Source organism: Canis lupus, chromosome 26 (genome assembly GCF_048164855.1).
Source record: "Canis lupus baileyi chromosome 26, mCanLup2.hap1, whole genome shotgun sequence".
In the NCBI taxonomy this organism is placed as follows: Eukaryota; Metazoa; Chordata; class Mammalia; order Carnivora; family Canidae; genus Canis; species Canis lupus.
In genome coordinates, this window is record NC_132863.1 from 43,651,832 (window position 1) to 43,670,076 (window position 18,245).

Below are 18,245 nucleotides of genomic sequence, written 5' to 3' on the forward strand. Positions count from 1 at the left end.
CTCTCAGGAGCAGCCTGAGCTCAGGCCTAGAAACACTTCTACTGCTATACTCATTCCCTATTAAACTCATCCAGTCTCCTGGCTCTCAATACCACTCACAAGCTGAGGACCTCCAAACTTCCATCTTCAGCCCAGACTTCTCCCCTGAACTCCTATCACCTATGAAACATCACCACCTGTAACCAGAGAGGCATCTCAAGTTTAAAATGTCTCAAATGAAATTCCTGCTCCCTCCCTACCCTATCTCCCCAACCCCGTTTTCACAGATGTCCCCATCTCAGTTACTGGCAAACCCATCTTGCCAGTTGCTTGGGTTAACTGATCTTTTACATGATTCTCCCTCAAACCCCATACCTAATCCATCAGCATATTTTGTAGGCTCTACCTTCAAAATCACTGCTCAAGACATTTAATACCACCACCTGATTAAATCAATGCTCTCTCCCCTCATTTCTTTGCCACAGGCTCCCGATGGTCACTCTGCTTCCACCCTTACCCCATGATGGTCCATTTGCAACACTGCACCCAGTGATCCCATTAACAAGTCAGCTAGGCCGGCCCTTAGTTCACAAGCCAAGCCCCTCCTGGTCCCTCAACTCCAATTCAAATTCAACTTGCACAGACAGACCTACAGTCTCTGACCACCTATTAGACTGATCTCCTCTTGCCTTCTGCACACCAGCCATACAGGGCTTCTTTCTTTCCTCAAAGCAGTGCACTGCCTCAGGGCCTTTGTACTTCCTGTTCTCTACCCATTTGGCACTTCTCTCAAATACAAGTGTGGCTTGCTCCCCATGACATTCAGGTCTCTCCTCAGATGGCTCTCTAACCATCTCGTTTTTATTTTTCTGCATAGCCCTTACTTAACACCTTACATGACGTTACTTGTACTCGCTTACTTCTGCCTCCCAGCTCCCTAATCAGTATCTCCAAGGAAAGTAAGCTCCATGAGAGCAAGGGCTTAGACTCATTTTGTTTACTGTTGCCCCCTGCCAGAACTTGTCTGGCACATAGTATTTACACCAATGTTTGGGGGAATGAGTTAATCCGTTAAGAAAGCATATTAATAATGAAAATAGTTAACACTTGCTAAGCCCATACTGTGAGTCAGGCACAGTCTAGTAAATCAGAAGAACATAAACTCCAAGAAAGCAGAAACCTTTCTGTATTTTTCCTACCCAGGTGCTCTCCGAATTCTAGAATCCAATCAGAAAGTGCCTCCCATCCCCACGCTTTCACATCCACTTCACAAATAAGCAAAAAACTTCACCTTGAAGATGGAACCACAGCTAAAGAGAGAGGAGTCCTTATGTCCAACAGCAGGTTAGGAGAAACAAGAAGGAGAAAGGAGTTATAAGCTTGTGTTATGCAAACATTAATTTCACACACGCTCTAAGGCTTTCTTCACTTTCCCCAACAATCACAGGCAGCAGACCAATGAGATCACACAGGCCTAACATTTATTCAATCGTCTTCAACAGAAGCTAGATACTTGTTCCAATTGAATATACTTTTCCTTCTCAGAGAGATGAATAATAATAAACAGAATGAAATAAGATGATTCTGATCCAGAGATTCTGGAGAGAGCCCCAGGAAAACTGCCTTTCTAGTGATTCCAGTCCACAGCGAGATTCAGGAGTCCCATGACCCCATGACCCTCACAAGATCCCTGCGGCTCAAACCACATGTCCTACTACTCTGAACAGGAGATGTGCTAAGATTGTATAGCTCTGCACATTTAGACTTTTTCTCCATCAAAACTGCTTGGTGTCTGCACGGACTCAGAGGAGGGCAGCAATGAGTATGTTGCTGACAAGTATTTCATTCAGAGAACAAGGAGGATTAAGGAGCAGATGGAGCCGTTACAAATCAGGGGCAGTAGCTCCATCTACATCTGGAGGACACGTGTTAGAAATGGAGACTTTCGGGGATCCCTGGGTGGTGCAGCAGTTTGGCGCCTGCCTTTGGCCCAGGGCACAATCCTGGAGACCCGGGATCGAATCCCACATCAGGCTCCCGGTGCATGGAGCCTGCTTCTCCCTCTGCCTGTGTCTCTGCCTCTCTCTCTCTCTGTGACTATCATAAATAAATAAATTTTTAAAATTAAAAAAAAAAAAAAAGAAAGAAAGAAATGGAGACTTTCGGAGATGCCTGGGTGGCTCAGCGGTTCAGTGCCTGCCTTCCGCCCAGGGCGTGACCCCGGGGTCCCGGGATCGAGTCCTGCCTCAGGCTCTCTGCATGGAGCCTGCTTCTCCCCCTGCCTGTGTCTCTCTATCATGAATAAACAAATAAAATATTAAAAAAAAAAAAAAGAAAGTAAGAAATGGAGACTTTCGAGCTTGACCGTAGACCCAACAAATCGGATTGTGCATTTTAACTTCCCCAGACGACTCGTGTGCGCTGGTCTAGATCACTGGATCCCCACAAACCATCAAGAGAAGCACCTGGAAAACCTGAAAAACTACAGATGCCTGAGCCCCTGTGCCCAAGCGCTTCTGGTTCACGAGGTGGGGGGGGGGGGGGTCCCGCATTTTTAACAAGGACCCTCGGAAAATGCCCGATAAAGGCGGCCGGAGGTCTGCGGTTGGAGAAGCACAGGCCAAAAGAGAGAGAGCCTCTCTGCGGAAGCTTCCGTTTATCCATCCACCAAGGAGGGTCCTTCGTGGCTGTTGTAACCAAAGCAGCCCCCGCGGAAGCCACACTATCGTCGTGCGGGTCGGCGTGTTTGTTCGTTTGTTTTGCGAGTTCTCGGGCCCCCGCTCCGCGCCTGGCGCCCCACCCCCACGAGCACGCAGACTCTAGGGGAGCAAAAGCCCTCCCAGGTCTTCTCACCCAGGGGCTCCCCGAACACGAGAATCCCATTAGGAAGCGCCCCAGCTCGGCAAACTGAACTCCAATCAATCAATCAATCAGTCAATGCACCCCGAGCCCCAATAGATGCCGCCCAACACCCCGCGTTCGGCACACACCAGGCGCTACCCCACGGGGCGCCCCGGGACCCGGGGGCAGACGGGAGGGCGCCGGGAAAGCACGAGGGGCCAGAGGAGAGGGGTGGGGGGGATGCAGGTGGGAGAGGAAGCCCGAGGAGGGCGGAGGGGGCCGCGGAGGGGGCCGCGGAGGGGACCGCGCACCCGGGCAGGGCAGGCCTCGCCGCCGCCCGCTCAGAGGCCACCCCGGCCCCGCCGCCCTCGCCCGCTCGCCCGCTCGCCTCCCAGAGCCGCCCCGCCGTCTACCAACCCGCCGGCTCCAGCCTCCGACCCAAGCCGCCGAGTCCCCCGGAGCGCTCAGCCGTTAAGATTCAAAGTCTTCATTTTAAACAAGAGTTAAACCCTCTGCTCTGGAAGCTGATTGGCCGGAGCTCGAGAGGTGCTGCCTTTTGATTGGTTCAGAGCCCACCGGACGCCGTGAGTCACGTAATCACGTCCAAGGCGGTGACAGCGCGCAGGCGCACTGCCTCCCCCGCCCCTCCCTCCCCGGTAAGGCCCCGGAAGTGGTGGAGCCAACGGCCCGCCAGACTTTGGCAGTTCTAGCCCCCGTGGTGCTCTCCGGAATCCGGGGCTTGTCGGCCAGACAGCATTTCCTTAGCGTCAACCAGCGTCGCCGCGCAAGAGGCAAAGTCGGAGGAGGTTAACGAACCACTCGAACGCGGCGGGGCGTGTTGGGGCGGGGTGGGGGGGGTGGGGGCGATCGACAGCGCAGCGCTCGGCGCATCGCCCTGCGCGCGTGCGCAGTGAGCGTGCGCTCCTGCGCTCCGAGCGATCGATGGTGCAGAATTGGCGCCTCCATTTTTCTGGGGAGAAAGCGGGAGCCCGAGAGAGCCGGACTAGCGGGTACTGGGGGCGTGGGATGCATGGAGAACGGCTGGTGCGGTCCGCTGGGGTCGTTACGGGAGTACAGGGAAGACGAGCGCGGCGGGAGGCCCGATGGCGGGCGGGGTGGCTGGCATGCGCCCTGAGCGGCCGGGCTGGGCCTGCACAGCGCCTGCGCTTCCCGCGGTCGCCCCGGCCTTCGTTCGCTCCTGCGGCGGGATGGTGGCGTGTGCCTTCCCGCCCGGGCCCCCGTGCAGCTCCGTGTGGACGGTTGCTCGGGCCTCGGCGTCCTCACTTGCACTTGGGGGGGGTGGGGGGGTGATGAGGCCCTTCCTAGCCCAGCGAGCGGACCTCCTGGGAGGCCGGGGAGGCGGGGCCCGTCCCTGGTTCTCTGTCTCCATCTCCCTTACAGCCCGTGATGCTCCCGGCACGCGTGCAGAGACGGGAGAGGATCGTGGATGAGTTCGGGCTCAGCCGCGGGCCGTCCTGGCGGCCCCCCGACGAGTCGCTCCGCCGCATATTTTATTTTCAGTTTCCTAAACCTCGGTCTCTGCCGGTGTTTGTTTTCTCTCTCTCTCTCTCTCTCTGTGTGTGTCCTAGAGTTCTACGCAAGCATAGATGTACATACAGCCGCTCCTGCACGTGCTTCAGCACACTTTGGGTGACTTCGTTCAGCGAGCTAAGGTTTGTCGAGTGCTTGGCACCGAGTCCGGCGAGCGCTTCATAAACGTTAGCTGCTGTCGTTGACACCCGGCGGCGCAGCGCAGTCAGGACTCCAGCTCCTTGGGCCTGGGTTAATTAATTAAATCAACCTCTCCGGGCTTTTGAGGTTGCCTGTCTCTAGATAGGACGGATGAGGATTCAAACGGGGTGATGCAGATTAGCTGCTTAGGCGGCGTGTGTCACACGCTACGCCGAAGGTCCCCGGAAGTCTAGCTGGTTTGTCACGGCGTTTTTAAGGGGCAGATCCAGGTAGTCATCAGGGAGAGCACAGTCCGCATGGCAGCCCTGGTTTCTCCAGGCACTGCTGGGACCTTGGAAAATGGTTTTCCCTTCTCTGTAAACCAGATTGCAGGGCCTTGCCTGCAGGGTGGTTTGAGGACTAAGTGAGATAAAACATGCTGAAAGCTCAGTAAATGTTGGCTCTTCTTACAATCAGAAGCTTCAGTTTCTCTCCAGAGGGGGTTAGAACACATGGTTCCCCACCCCTTTCCTATCGTCCTCCCCCCTCCCGGAATCTTTCCCTGTAAAGTACAGCAATCCAGGCAGTGCTGCTGTTACTGCTCGCTCCTCTCTTTTCTGGTATTCCTCTCTCCCCTATACTCTGACTTTCAGTTTCTCGTCTGCCTGCTATTTCTTTTCTTTATTACTGTTCCCCAGGCTCCTGTGGTCTTCCAAACATACATATATATACAGACATTGATTTTTTTTAAGATTTTATTTATTCATGAGAGATACACATAGAGAAAGAGAGAGGCAGAGACACAGGCAGAGGGAGAAGGAGGCTCCATGCAGGGAGCCTGACGTGGGACTCAATCCCAGGTCTCCAGGATCAGGCCCTGGGCTGAAGGTGGCGCTAAACCGCTAAACTACCAGGGCTGCCCCAGACATTGATTTTTGAAAGTCACTTTATCCAATCCTATCCACCAATTGAAGTTATTTTTTTTGCATAGACCGGGAACCATCATCTACAGGTTTCATTTTACTGTCTAAGAGAGAACTTAAGCACTTGAGAACCGATCTAAGGACACAGTCTTTGAGATTTTCACCCCCCCCCTTTTTTTTTCATTTTTTAATTATTGTTTTGGCCATATCTTAACTTGTCACCATTTTATTAAGCAATTCATCTTCGAATCTTTCCAAAGCACTCAACTTGATTTAGTTTTCATAGCATAGTGGCTTTTGTGCCCTCATGTAGTTATTTACTATCAAATTATGTAATTTAACAAAATACCTTAAAACACATTTAAAGAATGAACATAACTGACATCAGTAAACATACAGCTCAGCTGATGGAAACAATGGTGTCTAAATATTCAACAATAGCAGCTGTCTTACCTATTGCAAAAACCAGTTGCTGTCTTACCATATGAGAAATAGAACATTCTGAGATAGCAATATAGAATAAAAATGGCAGGTGAGTTGTTTGACAGAGAAGAAAAGTTGATGAAAAGTTCTGTAAATACTCACTAACGCTATTTGAATGATATTTGTGTGCCACAGTGCTCAATGCCCTGCACTCACCGTCTTATTCAACCTTGGCTAACTTGCTTAACAGCTGATCTCAAATGAAGAAGGTCACTGACCAAAGATAATGCAAGTAGTAGAGCTGGGATTTACACCCCACGAGTCTGACCAGATTGTTGTGTTGCCTCTGTGACGTACTGGTGCCTCTGCCCTTCACCATCCCTGTTTTCTCATCTTGCAGGTGGCAAGGAAATTGTCTTCCTCTTTTCCAAGATGTACAGAACCAAAGTGGGCTTGAAAGATCGCCAGCAGCTCTACAAGCTGATCATTAGCCAGCTGCTGTATGATGGCTACATCAGCATTGCTAATGGCCTCATCAATGAAATCAAGCCTCAGTCTGTTTGTGCACCCTCGGAGCAGCTCCTACATCTCATCAAACTAGGTAGTTTTGAATGCAGATTATTGATTCCATGGCAAGGTTCCAGATGTTTTCACAATCAGAATTTTTCAAGATTATTTTTGTTTAGTTTTAATGCCTAGTATGTGTCAAGTACAAGCTAGATACTGAAGGAGGAAGCAAACCCCAGATTATGAAGATTTTGAGCTGGCTCTGGCCTCAGGCTGTGTATGAGAATTGTCTGAACTGTTCTTTCATTGTATTATTGACTTCAGATTTCGACTCAAATGGCATTTTAGAGTCCTCTTTACCTTTTTTCTAAAATAACCCACTATCTTCCCCATACTTACCCAGGTATTCTAAAACAACAGTGCCATTTCCTTCATGATAGACTCATGATCTAAAATTTTCTTCATTGTATGAAGTTGTTTCCCACACAGTCTGCACCTCCCCCCAAAAGACAGCAAGCTCAATAAAGATCAAGATCTTGTCTTGTTCAACAATATATCCTGGTGTTTGCCTGGATTGTAGAAAACACTCAATAAAATAAGAATTACCAACATGTTTCTATTCTACGCTTTGACTTAGTAATGCCAATTTTGAGAATTTGTGCTCAAATTTGAGGAAATAAAATGAATACAACTGAAATACCCAACAATAAGGAATCCGTTGTTAATGTTCTTGTATCTATCAAATTGGGTCCAACAACATGATGTATATAAACATTACACTGGCCAGGTGTTTGTTCTGACTGAGTAAATGAACCAGTAAGTTACAACATATCCTATGGTGTGGTTCTGTTTTTGTTTTAAGAATTGTAACAACTGTGCATGGAAAAAGGTCCAGAAGAATTCTTTCCTCCATGTTCGCAGTAATCATCTCTGGATAATCTAATGGGAAGTCGTTGTTTTGTGTTCATCTGTATTCCTAGTTTTTTATACTAATAAACATACTGTTTACCTGGTATGTGAAGTTATTTTCAAACCTAAAAGGCATTTACTTGAGAAACTTTATCTAAATATCAACATTATTTCAAGTATGTTTCACTAGTATTGATATTAACAATGTATCTGACTTAATGGGCTTCAAAGCTGCTACTAACAGATCTCAGCACGAAAACATACTAAAATAGAGAATGGGAAAAAATGGACAACTTAACTACAGAACTGCTTTTAAGTATATGTAGTTGTGATTAAAGTAGAAAATTTTGGAGACAAAAATCGAGGGAGCTGACTCTCCTACAGTGTCACAGTGCATGCTTCCAGGTCGATACACGTAATTTTGTGAATTGCTAAGTGTCAGGCAGCTCCAAGAAAGAGAAAGTTGATATTGGCAAACATCCTTCCTGGTTTTTTCTGTTTTTATTTTTTTTAAGATATTTATTCATGAAAGACGAGAGAGGCAGAGACATAGGCAGAGGGAGAAGCAAGCCCCAGAGAGGGAGCCTGATGCAGGACTCGGTCCCGGAACCCAGGGATCACACCCTGAGCTGATGGCAGACAGACGCTCAACCGCTGAGCCACCCAGGCGTCCCTCCTTCCCAGTTCGGATCCAGAATTTTGTCTTGGCTTTTTAAAATAACATTTTTTTCATGCGCTTAATTTTTATTCCCTCAGGAATGGAAAATGATGATACTGCAGTTCAGTATGCAATTGGTCGTTCAGATACCGTTGCCCCAGGCACAGGAATTGACCTGGAATTTGATGCCGATGTCCAAACTATGTCCCCAGAGGCTTCAGAGTATGAAACATGCTATGTCACATCCCATAAAGGACCGTGCCGTGTCGCTACCTACAGTAGAGACGGGCAGTTAATAGCTACTGGATCTGCTGATGCTTCCATAAAGATACTCGACACAGAAAGAATGTTGGCCAAAAGTGCCATGCCAATAGAGGTAAAAATCACGGGAACATGTACTATCTGCCTGTTGTTGTTTGCGGGGAGAATGAAAGACTACTTTAGACCAGAGTTAACTCAGCATAGTTGGATACTTTGAGTCAGACAGATTTTGCATTTTGAGCATGTCTTTTCCCATTGGTCTAGGTCATGATGAATGAGACGGCGCAACAGAACATGGAAAACCACCCAGTGATTCGAACGCTTTACGACCACGTGGATGAAGTCACATGTCTCGCTTTCCACCCAACAGAACAGATCCTTGCCTCTGGTTCAAGGGATTATACTCTTAAATTATTTGATTATTCCAAACCGTCAGCAAAAAGAGCCTTCAAATACATTCAGGTTAGGGATGTTTGGAAAAGAGTTTTACATTGTTTTCTTAAAAACAAAGAGCTATTACTGTGTGACTATTCTTTTTTCTAAAGCAGTCTCAGCGATCATGCTTTAAAATGAGTTCACAAGGACACCTGCCCACAGGTAGCACAGGAATCAGATTGCACTGATACATGGTTCATATGCTGTCATGTGCCCACTTCCTCTGGCCAGTCAGGACTGCTGGCTGGCCACGATTTATGTAACAAGGGTTCAGAATCTATCGCTCTTTAAAGATCCCTATTTAAAGACAACCAACTTCGCTAAAGTATGATTTAATGGGAATCAGATTATTCAGCTGAAACTATCAGATGTATCCTGGAAAAGTGACATTTGGTACCATATCTTGAATACGCAGTTCAGAAATAACTAATGTTTTGATAGTGGCTTCCACCTTTTAATGATTTAACTTAGTTTTTTACTCAGTATTTGGAGACCTAGGACAAATTGAAGAAGGTGTTTGTGTATACAAGTTATATCTGTCGTAGTTCATTCATGTGTGAATGTATATCCTACATAGCCTAATAATATTCCATTCTGAGTTTGCCCAGTGCTCATTTGCAAATAATGAAGCTCGCTTCTGCAGTTTTTGGAATAAATAATGTCACTGGTATATAGTTTGTGAAATCTGTTCAGGTGATACTTTCACGTACTCTGGAAAGTTCATTGTTCCTCCTTATACATTGGTGTAATGACTGACCATTGTTTTATGTATTCTTTCCATCAACCAAATACTTTCCACATTTCCTCTGGATTTAATTGCTCACTAGTTGGTCACTTAACATTAATGTCTCTGTCCTAACAGGAAGCTGAGATGTTACGCTCCATCTCTTTTCATCCTTCCGGAGACTTTATACTTGTTGGGACTCAGCATCCTACTCTTCGGCTTTATGATATCAACACGTTTCAGTGTTTTGTCTCTTGCAACCCTCAAGATCAACATACCGATGCTATATGCTCTGTGAATTACAATCCTAGTGCCAATATGTATGTAACTGGTAGCAAGGATGGCTGCATCAAGTTATGGGATGGTGTTTCAAACCGATGCATCACAACTTTTGAGAAAGCCCATGATGGTGCTGAAGTTTGTTCTGCCATTTTCTCCAAAAATTCTAAATACATTCTCTCCAGTGGAAAAGACTCTGTAGCTAAACTTTGGGAGATATCGACAGGACGAACACTGGTCAGATACACAGGTATGCGAGAAATTGCTATTACTTGACATTTCTATAGCATTTTATGGTTTCCTGAACTCTTAAATCCTCACAAAAGCCACACAGTAAGTATACTTTGAGCAAGGCAGATATTATTCCCTCTTTTAAATTAAAAAAAAAAAACAACAACAACAACAACAAGGCTTGGAGTTTAGCCAAGGCTGCAGTTTGTAAGAAGAAGAGCTGGAAATAGAATCACAATAGTTTCATAACTTTATTCTCTATACATTACTGCTTAAACTAGATCCGATTCCATGTGAGTAACATTTGAGCCTCTGGTGGTCCATCTGTAGACCAACGGTCTGCCATTTTCCCATGGACATAAGAGCAGTCTAGAGAAAAACTTGAGTTGGTGCATCTTGGTAAATAGTATGCGTTATGGAAAGAAGGCTGAGAGGAAGATCCTGGCCTATTCCTAAGAGAGTGCAAGTAGCTGGGCTAGTCACTTGACAATGAGTGTTGTTAAAATATTGTATCTCGTTCTATGTTCCTTGAAGCTGCAAAGGCTGTTGTTGGTAAAGAAAAAAAAAAAATCCTCCAGGAAACTAAAGCCAGTTTCCTCTGTTGTGAGACGTTTGTGTCATACGCTAAAATCACCAGAACCAGAACACTGAAAGCGATGCCATTGTAAGGGCTCAGCTGAGGTGGTAATTAGCATCTTAGAGAAGAAAAGTGAAGAGGCAAAGACTGAGACATCTGCACCGCTAGGGTGCAGCATAACCCCCTCAGATTTATCTCCTGGTAACCAGAGTTCCATTCCTGCCTTCCATCTGCCTGGCTTCTGACATTATAGATGGTGTAACTAACAAGTCCTGGGAAGAGTCATTTTTATCATAATTCTTGGTAACTTTCTTGAAACATTTTTGTATGGAGCTATTTTGAAGAATTTATCTAATTCTTATTGTTCAAGGACTGTGTGCTTATTGCAAAAAGAAGATACAAAAATGATCAGAGTAAAAGTGGGAAAGCCTCCTCCATCTTCAGAAGTAACAACCATTGTCTGTGATGCATCCAGAAGGGTGCACACTAGATTCTCACAAGATTTATTATATTTGTTTTTTTCTTGTGAACGTTAGGATGTTTCATGCTTCTCTGTGACTGATTGGTTTGTTTTGGATGGAGAATTGGGATTTTAAAGTGAGATTATACTGAATTTGTATGCAAATTCCATGATTTTCTAATTCACAGGTTAAGACTCCGTGTTAGTGTGTTTAGATCTGAATTTCCAGTTTTTTTTTTTGTTTTGTTTTGTTTTTTATTTATTTATTTATGATAGTCACAGAGAGAGAGAGAGAGAGAGGCAGAGACACAGGCAGAGGGAGAAGCAGGCTCCATGCACCGGGAGCCTGATGTGGGATTCGATCCTGGGTCTCCAGGATCGCGCCCTGGGCCAAAGGCAGGCGCCAAACCGCTGCGCCACCCAGGGATCCCTGAATTTCCAGTTTTAATGTTTAGTTAGAATTCAAAGGGTTCTTGAAATAAAGACAAGGAAAAGCTATCAAGCATTAGAAATTTCAGTGTTAAAAATTAATTCTGGGACGCCTGGGTGGCTCAGCGGTTGAACGTCTGCCTTTGGCTCAGGGCGTGATCCCAAAGTCCCACATTGGGCTCCCTGCAGGGAGCCTGCTTCTCCCTCTACCTGTGTCTCTGCCTCTCTCTCTCTCTCTGTCCCTCATAAGTAAATAATATATATGTATATATAAACACTAAAAATTATAACCTTAAACTAGGGAAACAACATTTCTAGCATGTAAAGTGGACACATGTTAGACAGTGGTGAGTGAGCTCAAGGGGAGCTAGGTGACCCCCAGTAGGTACTGTAAACCTAAGAAATGAAAACGCAAGTGTCTTTTTGTAGTCATCAGACTGTAGGAATTTAAAAGATTGATTTTATCTTGTGTTGCTCACTATTTTAGGAAATTACATATTTTATTGTTAGGAGTGTCAACTGGTAAAATATTTCTAAAGGGCAGGTTGGTGTCCTGTATCAAGATTTTCAGTGTATGTCTATATTCTGGACCCACTGTGTGCACTCTTAGAAATTCAGCCTAAAAAAACTTGGCAAACATGCACATGCCCACATAGAAAAATGTCTATCCCAATGTTGTGTAGAGTAGGGGAAAGGTAGAGACAACAGAAATATCCACCAGAGGGGCACCTGGGCAGCTCAGTGATTGTCTGTCTTTGGCTCAGGTCATGATCCCGAGGTCCCGGGATCGAGTCCCACATCGGGCTCCCTGCAGGGAGCCTGCTTCTCCCTCTGCCTATGTCTCTGCCTCTCTGTGGCTCTCCTGAATAAATAAATAAAATCTTAAAAAAAAAAAAAAAAAAAGAATATCCACCAGAAAGCATTGAGTAAATTGTTCCTCATCCTTTTCACGGTATACAAGCTTTAGAAATAAATACTCCCACTGCAAGGCTGTATGTGTGTTACACCTTATGCTGATCTTGTAGCCATCTTGTGGGTAGGTGCCATAATTATCCCCCATAGAAGAGAAAAGGTGTAAAGGAACTGTGTAATTGGTCTCTGTTCACATCACTAATAAGTGTCAAATCCAGATCTAACACCAACACTGTATTTTTATCCAATAAACCATATTCCATCTTTATGGATCTCTACTACAGACTGTTGAATAAAAGCATATGATGTATGCTCTGCTTTACAAATGATAGACAACATACAGAGGTATTGAGAAAGGGTATTCAACAAAGTCCTGACTCAGGGTAAAACTGTCAGGCAGTTTTTATTTTTATACTTTATACAGTATTCTAAACATACAATCTGTATTTTCATGGTCCTATAAAAAGCCTAAAGCTTCCTTTTGGAGAGCAGATGTTCATGCTTGCCAGCAATTCTGTTCTAGGAATTTAATCTTGAGGATATAGTGTGTTCTGGGTAAAGACTTTGTCACAGTGTTATTTGTGATCAGATACAAACTAAATGCCTAGCAGAAGAAAGAATTATTAACTAGTAATAGTGCTTCCAAACAGTGATGCATTTTGCAGCCAGAAAAAAACATGGAGAAATGAACAACAAAGAGTTGATTTAAACAATGACAGAAAAAACCTGTAATATGACACCAATTTTGTTTGCTTGTTTGTTTGGTTTGGGGGCTTTTTTTGTCATTGTATTTACTTATTTGGGAGGGAGAGAGTGCAACAGAGGCAGAGGGAGAAGCAGGCTCCCCGCTGAGCAGGGAGCCCAACACAGGGCTGGATCCCAGGACCCCAGAATCATGACCTGAACTAAAGACATGCTCAACTGACTAAGCCACCCAGGTGCCCCTGTTTATTTTGTTTTTTAAAATATTTTTATTCCTAGAAATACATCCGAGCATTAACAGTTGCCTGAGGTGGCAGGCCAGGGGTGATTTTCTGTTGCATACTTCTTGGAGTGTCCCACGTTGCACAAGACATGTATTCAATTTTAAAATGTCCTTTTGAAAAAATAAAATAAAATAAAATGCCCTCTTGAGGGCAGCCCTGATGGTCCAGCGGTTTGGCACCGCCTTCAGCCTGGGGTGTGATCCTGGAGACCCAGGATCGGGTCCCACATCGGGCTCCCTGCATGGGGCTTGCTTCTCCCTCTGCCTGTGTCTCTGCCTCTCTCTCTCTCTCTCTCTCTCTGTCATGAATAGATAAAATAAAATCTTTAAAAAAATAAATAAAATGCTCTTTTGACATTGACAGGATAATTAAGCAGAGCAGAGCAGTCTGAGGATCTAAAGTGTAAACGGGACAGCTGGGCCCAGCATTCAGACCCTTAACCTCTCATCTCTGCAGGTGCTGGCTTGAGCGGGCGGCAGGTACACCGGACGCAGGCCGTGTTCAACCACACTGAGGACTACGTGCTGCTGCCGGACGAGAGGACCATCAGTCTCTGCTGCTGGGACTCTCGCACAGCCGAGCGCCGAAACCTGCTCTCCCTAGGTCACAACAACATCGTGCGCTGCATAGTGCATTCGCCCACCAACCCCGGCTTCATGACGTGCAGTGATGACTTCCGAGCCCGGTTTTGGTACCGGCGATCAACCACGGACTAGCCCACCTTTGTTATATCCGGTTCTTTCCTTGAGGACTGTGCCCCTCCTGCCCCCGTGTCCCATCACCAGCTTCGGTAGTAAGTCACTGCACCATCTGGCAGTTGTGCTGCCACCTCTCCATCCTTCTTGGATTTGTACAAAAGGATCTTTTTTTACCTTGATGTAGAATCATGGTGGGAAAAGTTGGAAACGCAGATCTATGCGGTTGTTCTGCATTCACTGATTATTACAGTGTGATTTTCATCGGTTTTGTAAATATAAGACTTGCCATTTCTCTTGAATCTCTCGATCATTTGAAGAAGGATAGAGTATTAAAGTGCTTTCTAGATCTCAAGTGGATCTGTCATGAGGAATTGTCGTCTGGTGGTTTTGTCAGCTTTTATGCCTGTTCTACACCCTCTTTGTGTATATATCTCCTTGCAGAGTACATTTTGGCGGATAAGTAGGCATACAGCTCTGAGAATCAAGAGTCTTGTGCCATATTAAATACAATTTAGAGAATCCAGCAGTTCTCTCCTAAAATGACATCATTCTGATAATAAAGCTCGGATTTCCAACTTTACTGTTACACCTTTTTCACTTCAATAAAATTAGTGGCCAGATTTTCCTGAAGATTTATAGGAGATAGATCTTTCATCATACCTCCCACCTCTCCTCTCATTGCCTTCAGTGCTTATCTTCAGTAAATATTTCTGATAAGATTATGACCAGTTGATGGAAACCTAATTGTAGGTCTGTCCAATCTAACCAAAATAAGGTGAACCTGTTGCCACTCTTCGGGTGTCGCTTGTTTCACAAATGATTCATATTGACTGACTTGGGTCTTAGTTCATTTTAAATCTTATTTTTCATTTCTCTTCAGCCTGAATCGTAACTACTCATCGTGGATGCACATGGCAACCATGTTCTTGGAAGATTTTTGCAATTAACAAACTGACAGGTTTAGTTTTCTTTCTCTTAAGACTTTTTAGAAAGTGACGCTATGTCTCTGGATTCAGCTCAAGCTAGGTCAGGGAACCCTCAGCTCCACTCTAAAAGATAGACTTTGGTCTATATATTTATCCCCAAATACAAATACTTCATGATCTGGGTAGGAGTACCTAAAATTATAATCTAGGGTCATTTGATAAAAATAATAAATAGATTAAAGTAATTGTTTTATGTTCTAGGAACTTTAAAATCTTCCGAAGTTTACTGCATAAAAATTCTGCATTAATCCTCCTTAAGGATCATTTCAACTCTTTCGGTCTGTGAAACCATTTTAAGGATCTTAATGTGTTAAATCAGAATTTTAGTTCAGATTTCCAAAGAGCTGTATTTTTTGGTCTATATAGTGAGTTTGGGTTTATTTTTATTTTGTGTCCTGATTGTTCAGTATTTGAACTTGGCCATCTGTGGGTGCTGTTTTTGTAAGATTACAAGGAACCTACAGAATAGGAACAAGAATAACCAGTTCCATAGAATTACCAACCAAAACTCGCTTCTTTTTCTGATGTTTCTTTTGCTTTCAACCCTATGAAACTACAGTAGAGATTGACCATTTCTGCGTTCTGCTCCAGCACATGCACTAGAGTGACCCCATTGCATTACCAATTTAAGTTCTGCTGGGTCTTTTTAACTGTTCATGAATTTAAATAATGATGCCTACTTTTTCCAGTTTCTGGAATAGTCTCAGCAGTCCATGTATAGTTTCAGGACTCCTACTTACAAGATCAAGATACTTTTGTGTTTCCAAAACAGACTTTTTTTTTAAATTGCATTAATATTTTGGATGCCAGGAATATTGGCATATTGGACTTGGCATCAGCATGTGATTAACATGCACCACCCTGACTTTCCAACGGCAAATACAAAGTCAGGATAAGAGCTTATAACTTCTATGTTATTTTTTAAAGATATGTGATTTCTAAAATAAACTTTTTGTATATAATGATAATTTAAAGCTAGTTCTTTTTTTTTGTTGCTGTTCTTTTTTTTGGACCCTGCTTTGAATGTTGCCGTATTTGGACATGTGTTCTCAAAGGACAATTATGACTTCAGTACTTTTCTGTTTCTTTAGTGTTTTGTTCTAGAAGTCAGATTTTTATAGCCGAATCTCCTTTAGCTATGTATCTTACCTACTCTATGAATTTAAAAAACTAAAGTATAATTCCATTTCTTTTGATGATTCAGAGAATCATCTTAGACTTTGGTTTCTCTTAGGAAGGGTAATGTGGGGGAGGCATCTCACCTCTGTTACTGACTTGTTAAGTAGTAAAACAAACCAGTTCTCTTCAGGGCCACAGCTTTCTTTTCTGTGATTAAGGAGCTTAATCACAATCATCCCCACCATGCACTCAGTCAGTGAAACATGCTGCCTTTTTTTTTTTTTTAACGCAGCATGCTAGAAACCATAGAAACAGATCTGGGGGAGGGGAAGGCATTTATTTTTGCAAGGAGACTTCTGTTTCTGAAAATACAGTGAACCGAATACTCTGAGAGCCCTTTGGTACACACCTGTATAGAATTTATTTTAAATTTCTAAATAGCAGAGCACCTAAGTGGTTCGGTGGTTGAGTGTTGGCCTTTGGTTCAGGGTGTGATCCCAGGTCCTGGGATCAAGTCCCACAAAAGGCTTCCCACAGGGAACCTTGCTTCTCCCTCTACCTATGTCTCTGCCTCTCTGAGTCTCTCATGAATAAATATATAACATCTTTTTTAAAAATAATAATAAATTTCTAAATAGCTGAGCTATTAAAAAATTCTCAGGGAATTCCTGAGAGGCAAAAACAACCAGAAAGCACAAATCCAGATGGCCAGGAGCTATGGGGTGGCTGGTTGCACCAAGGACACTTGTCAGTCCTCCAGAGCTTAATGATTTCTGAGCTCTGATTTCACATGGTGGGAGCCTTGGTCAAGACCTAGAAAGAAAGCCCAGAAGCCAGAAGTTGTCCCTCCCTCCCCCAAAAGGGTGAACTTGCCAAAAGCCTGCCTCCAGGAACGAGGACCTTCCTGACTGGGTGCTGGCTCAGGTTTAGGGGGAGGGTCTTCCCCAACAGTCCCGTCTACACACTATTTGTCCAAGTAACATGAGAACAACTCGCACTACCTGTATAGCTTGAAGAAAAGGAGCCAGCACAAGTGAAGGAAGAACACGTCTTCACCCCAGGCCCCAGTTCTCCCAGATAAGCTCTGAAAATCATGACTCCATAATCAAGTATTTAAGGAAACCGCCCCCATGATGAGAAGCAGTAGAAACTAGAAAGGAGCATCCGGCTGGAAGACGTGGAATTGATCAAATGCACAATATGTGAGTGCATCGAATATGAAGACCTAAAACAGGATCGAGGACCAAGAGACTTAAAGTGACCAAGTGGATTTGAACAACGCCGACAGGAACCTTTTAAACACAGTCAACATTTCTATAGCTTTCACTCCTCATTCTTTTGGTCTTGATGGAGCTTTTCCCCTCTGCCTTCTGACTCCCTTGGTGGGCGTTCTGATCTGAGAAGCGTCTTTCCCACTCACCGTTTGGCCAATTTGCTCTTCACAGCCTGGCTACCTACCCAACACTGACCCCTTGCCTGTGGCCCCACATCCTTCCCCAGGGTTTTCTCGTGCTCTCTGCTAACACTCAGCCCTGTCCTCCAGCCTCCCCCATGCCCATGCCCACAGCGTTTCCTTTGCATCCTGTTTTCTCAAGTCTTGCTTCCTTTTCCCTCTCCACATTGGCATCAAAAGTCAGGCTATGAAATGGAGTCATCGCTGACTATTAGAGGAGCTGTAAAATCCCTGTCCTCCCTGTTTCATCCATGCGTTAGGGAATTTAAGTGAATTTGTTGACAATTCAGGAAATTCTGCTGTGACTGAAAGAGCTGTATTTATCTGTTATCTTCATGAGGTTAAAACCTGCCAGGTCATCAGATGATCTTACAGCCACGCAGTCTGACATTTCCTGCCGAGCCTTTAATGTTTTGGACATTCTTCACCTGATGTCCAGCTGCACTTTAAAAACTCAGGCATTGAGTGCCCCGTGTTCAAAGACTACCCCTGGGGGAGCTTGGTAGCTAAAAGTCCACGTGAAAACCGTATAAAGCATACCTAAAAACAGTCCCACATACAAAAGCAGTCTAACTTCCTGCACATTTATGAGGAGCTGAAGAAGGGATGTGATCAGACACCCTGGATCTTGAAAATTCATCCAAGATACTGTTCTCAGTAGTGTTTGTCAAGAGAAGGGAGAGAATTACCTCACTAGCATCGCGAACTTAGTTCCCTTGAAGTCTAGCTGTTTCAACCTCTGGTCAGCGAGATGTTACAAAAGCCACCTGATTTCCTGGAATAG

General features: G+C 44.6%; 2 protein-coding genes across 8 annotated transcripts in view; one reads left to right on the forward strand and one right to left on the reverse strand.

The window, feature by feature from the left end:
- The window catches only part of AURKA (aurora kinase A), a 19,801-nt gene extending 16,130 nt beyond the window's left edge, over positions 1-3,671 (reverse strand). Inside the window, exons 1-2 of one of the 2 annotated variants that reach the window (XM_072801488.1) lie at positions 3,238-3,671; positions 1,271-1,306 (exon numbers count right to left, since the gene is read on the reverse strand). The gene's annotated coding sequence lies outside the window, so the exon portion shown is untranslated. The remainder of the gene's footprint in view (positions 1-1,270; positions 1,307-3,237) is intronic. The other variant, XM_072801487.1, reaches the window with a different exon arrangement.
- Positions 3,451-14,483, forward strand: CSTF1 (cleavage stimulation factor subunit 1). Of its 6 annotated transcripts, none has more exons than XM_072801484.1 (7): positions 3,451-3,626; positions 4,222-4,493; positions 6,238-6,438; positions 8,010-8,287; positions 8,437-8,634; positions 9,470-9,860; positions 13,662-14,483. In XM_072801484.1, exons 3-7 carry the CDS (start codon positions 6,270-6,272, stop codon positions 13,919-13,921), a joined length of 1,296 nt encoding a protein of 431 aa, XP_072657585.1. In that variant the 5' UTR covers positions 3,451-3,626; positions 4,222-4,493; positions 6,238-6,269; the 3' UTR covers positions 13,922-14,483. The 6 variants fall into 6 exon arrangements, with proteins under 6 accessions (XP_072657585.1, XP_072657581.1, XP_072657584.1 ...); XM_072801480.1 differs by having other exon boundaries at positions 4,222-4,355; XM_072801479.1 differs by lacking the exon at positions 3,451-3,626 and adding an exon at positions 3,686-3,830 and having other exon boundaries at positions 4,222-4,355.
- The last annotated feature ends 3,762 nt before the right edge of the window (positions 14,484-18,245 follow it).

What these genes read in the sequence shown, in the direction of transcription:
- CSTF1 (XM_072801480.1), top strand. Translation starts at nt 4,268, where the DNA reads ATGAGTTCGGGCTCAGCCGCGGGCCGTCCTGGCGGCCCCCCGACGAGT. An exon ending in AAAGTGCCATGCCAATAGAG is followed by an intron (nt 8,288 to 8,436) that starts GTAAAAATCACG and finishes CCATTGGTCTAG; the next exon opens with GTCATGATGAATGAGACGGC. An exon ending in AACACTGGTCAGATACACAG is followed by an intron (nt 9,861 to 13,661) that starts GTATGCGAGAAA and finishes TCATCTCTGCAG; the next exon opens with GTGCTGGCTTGAGCGGGCGG.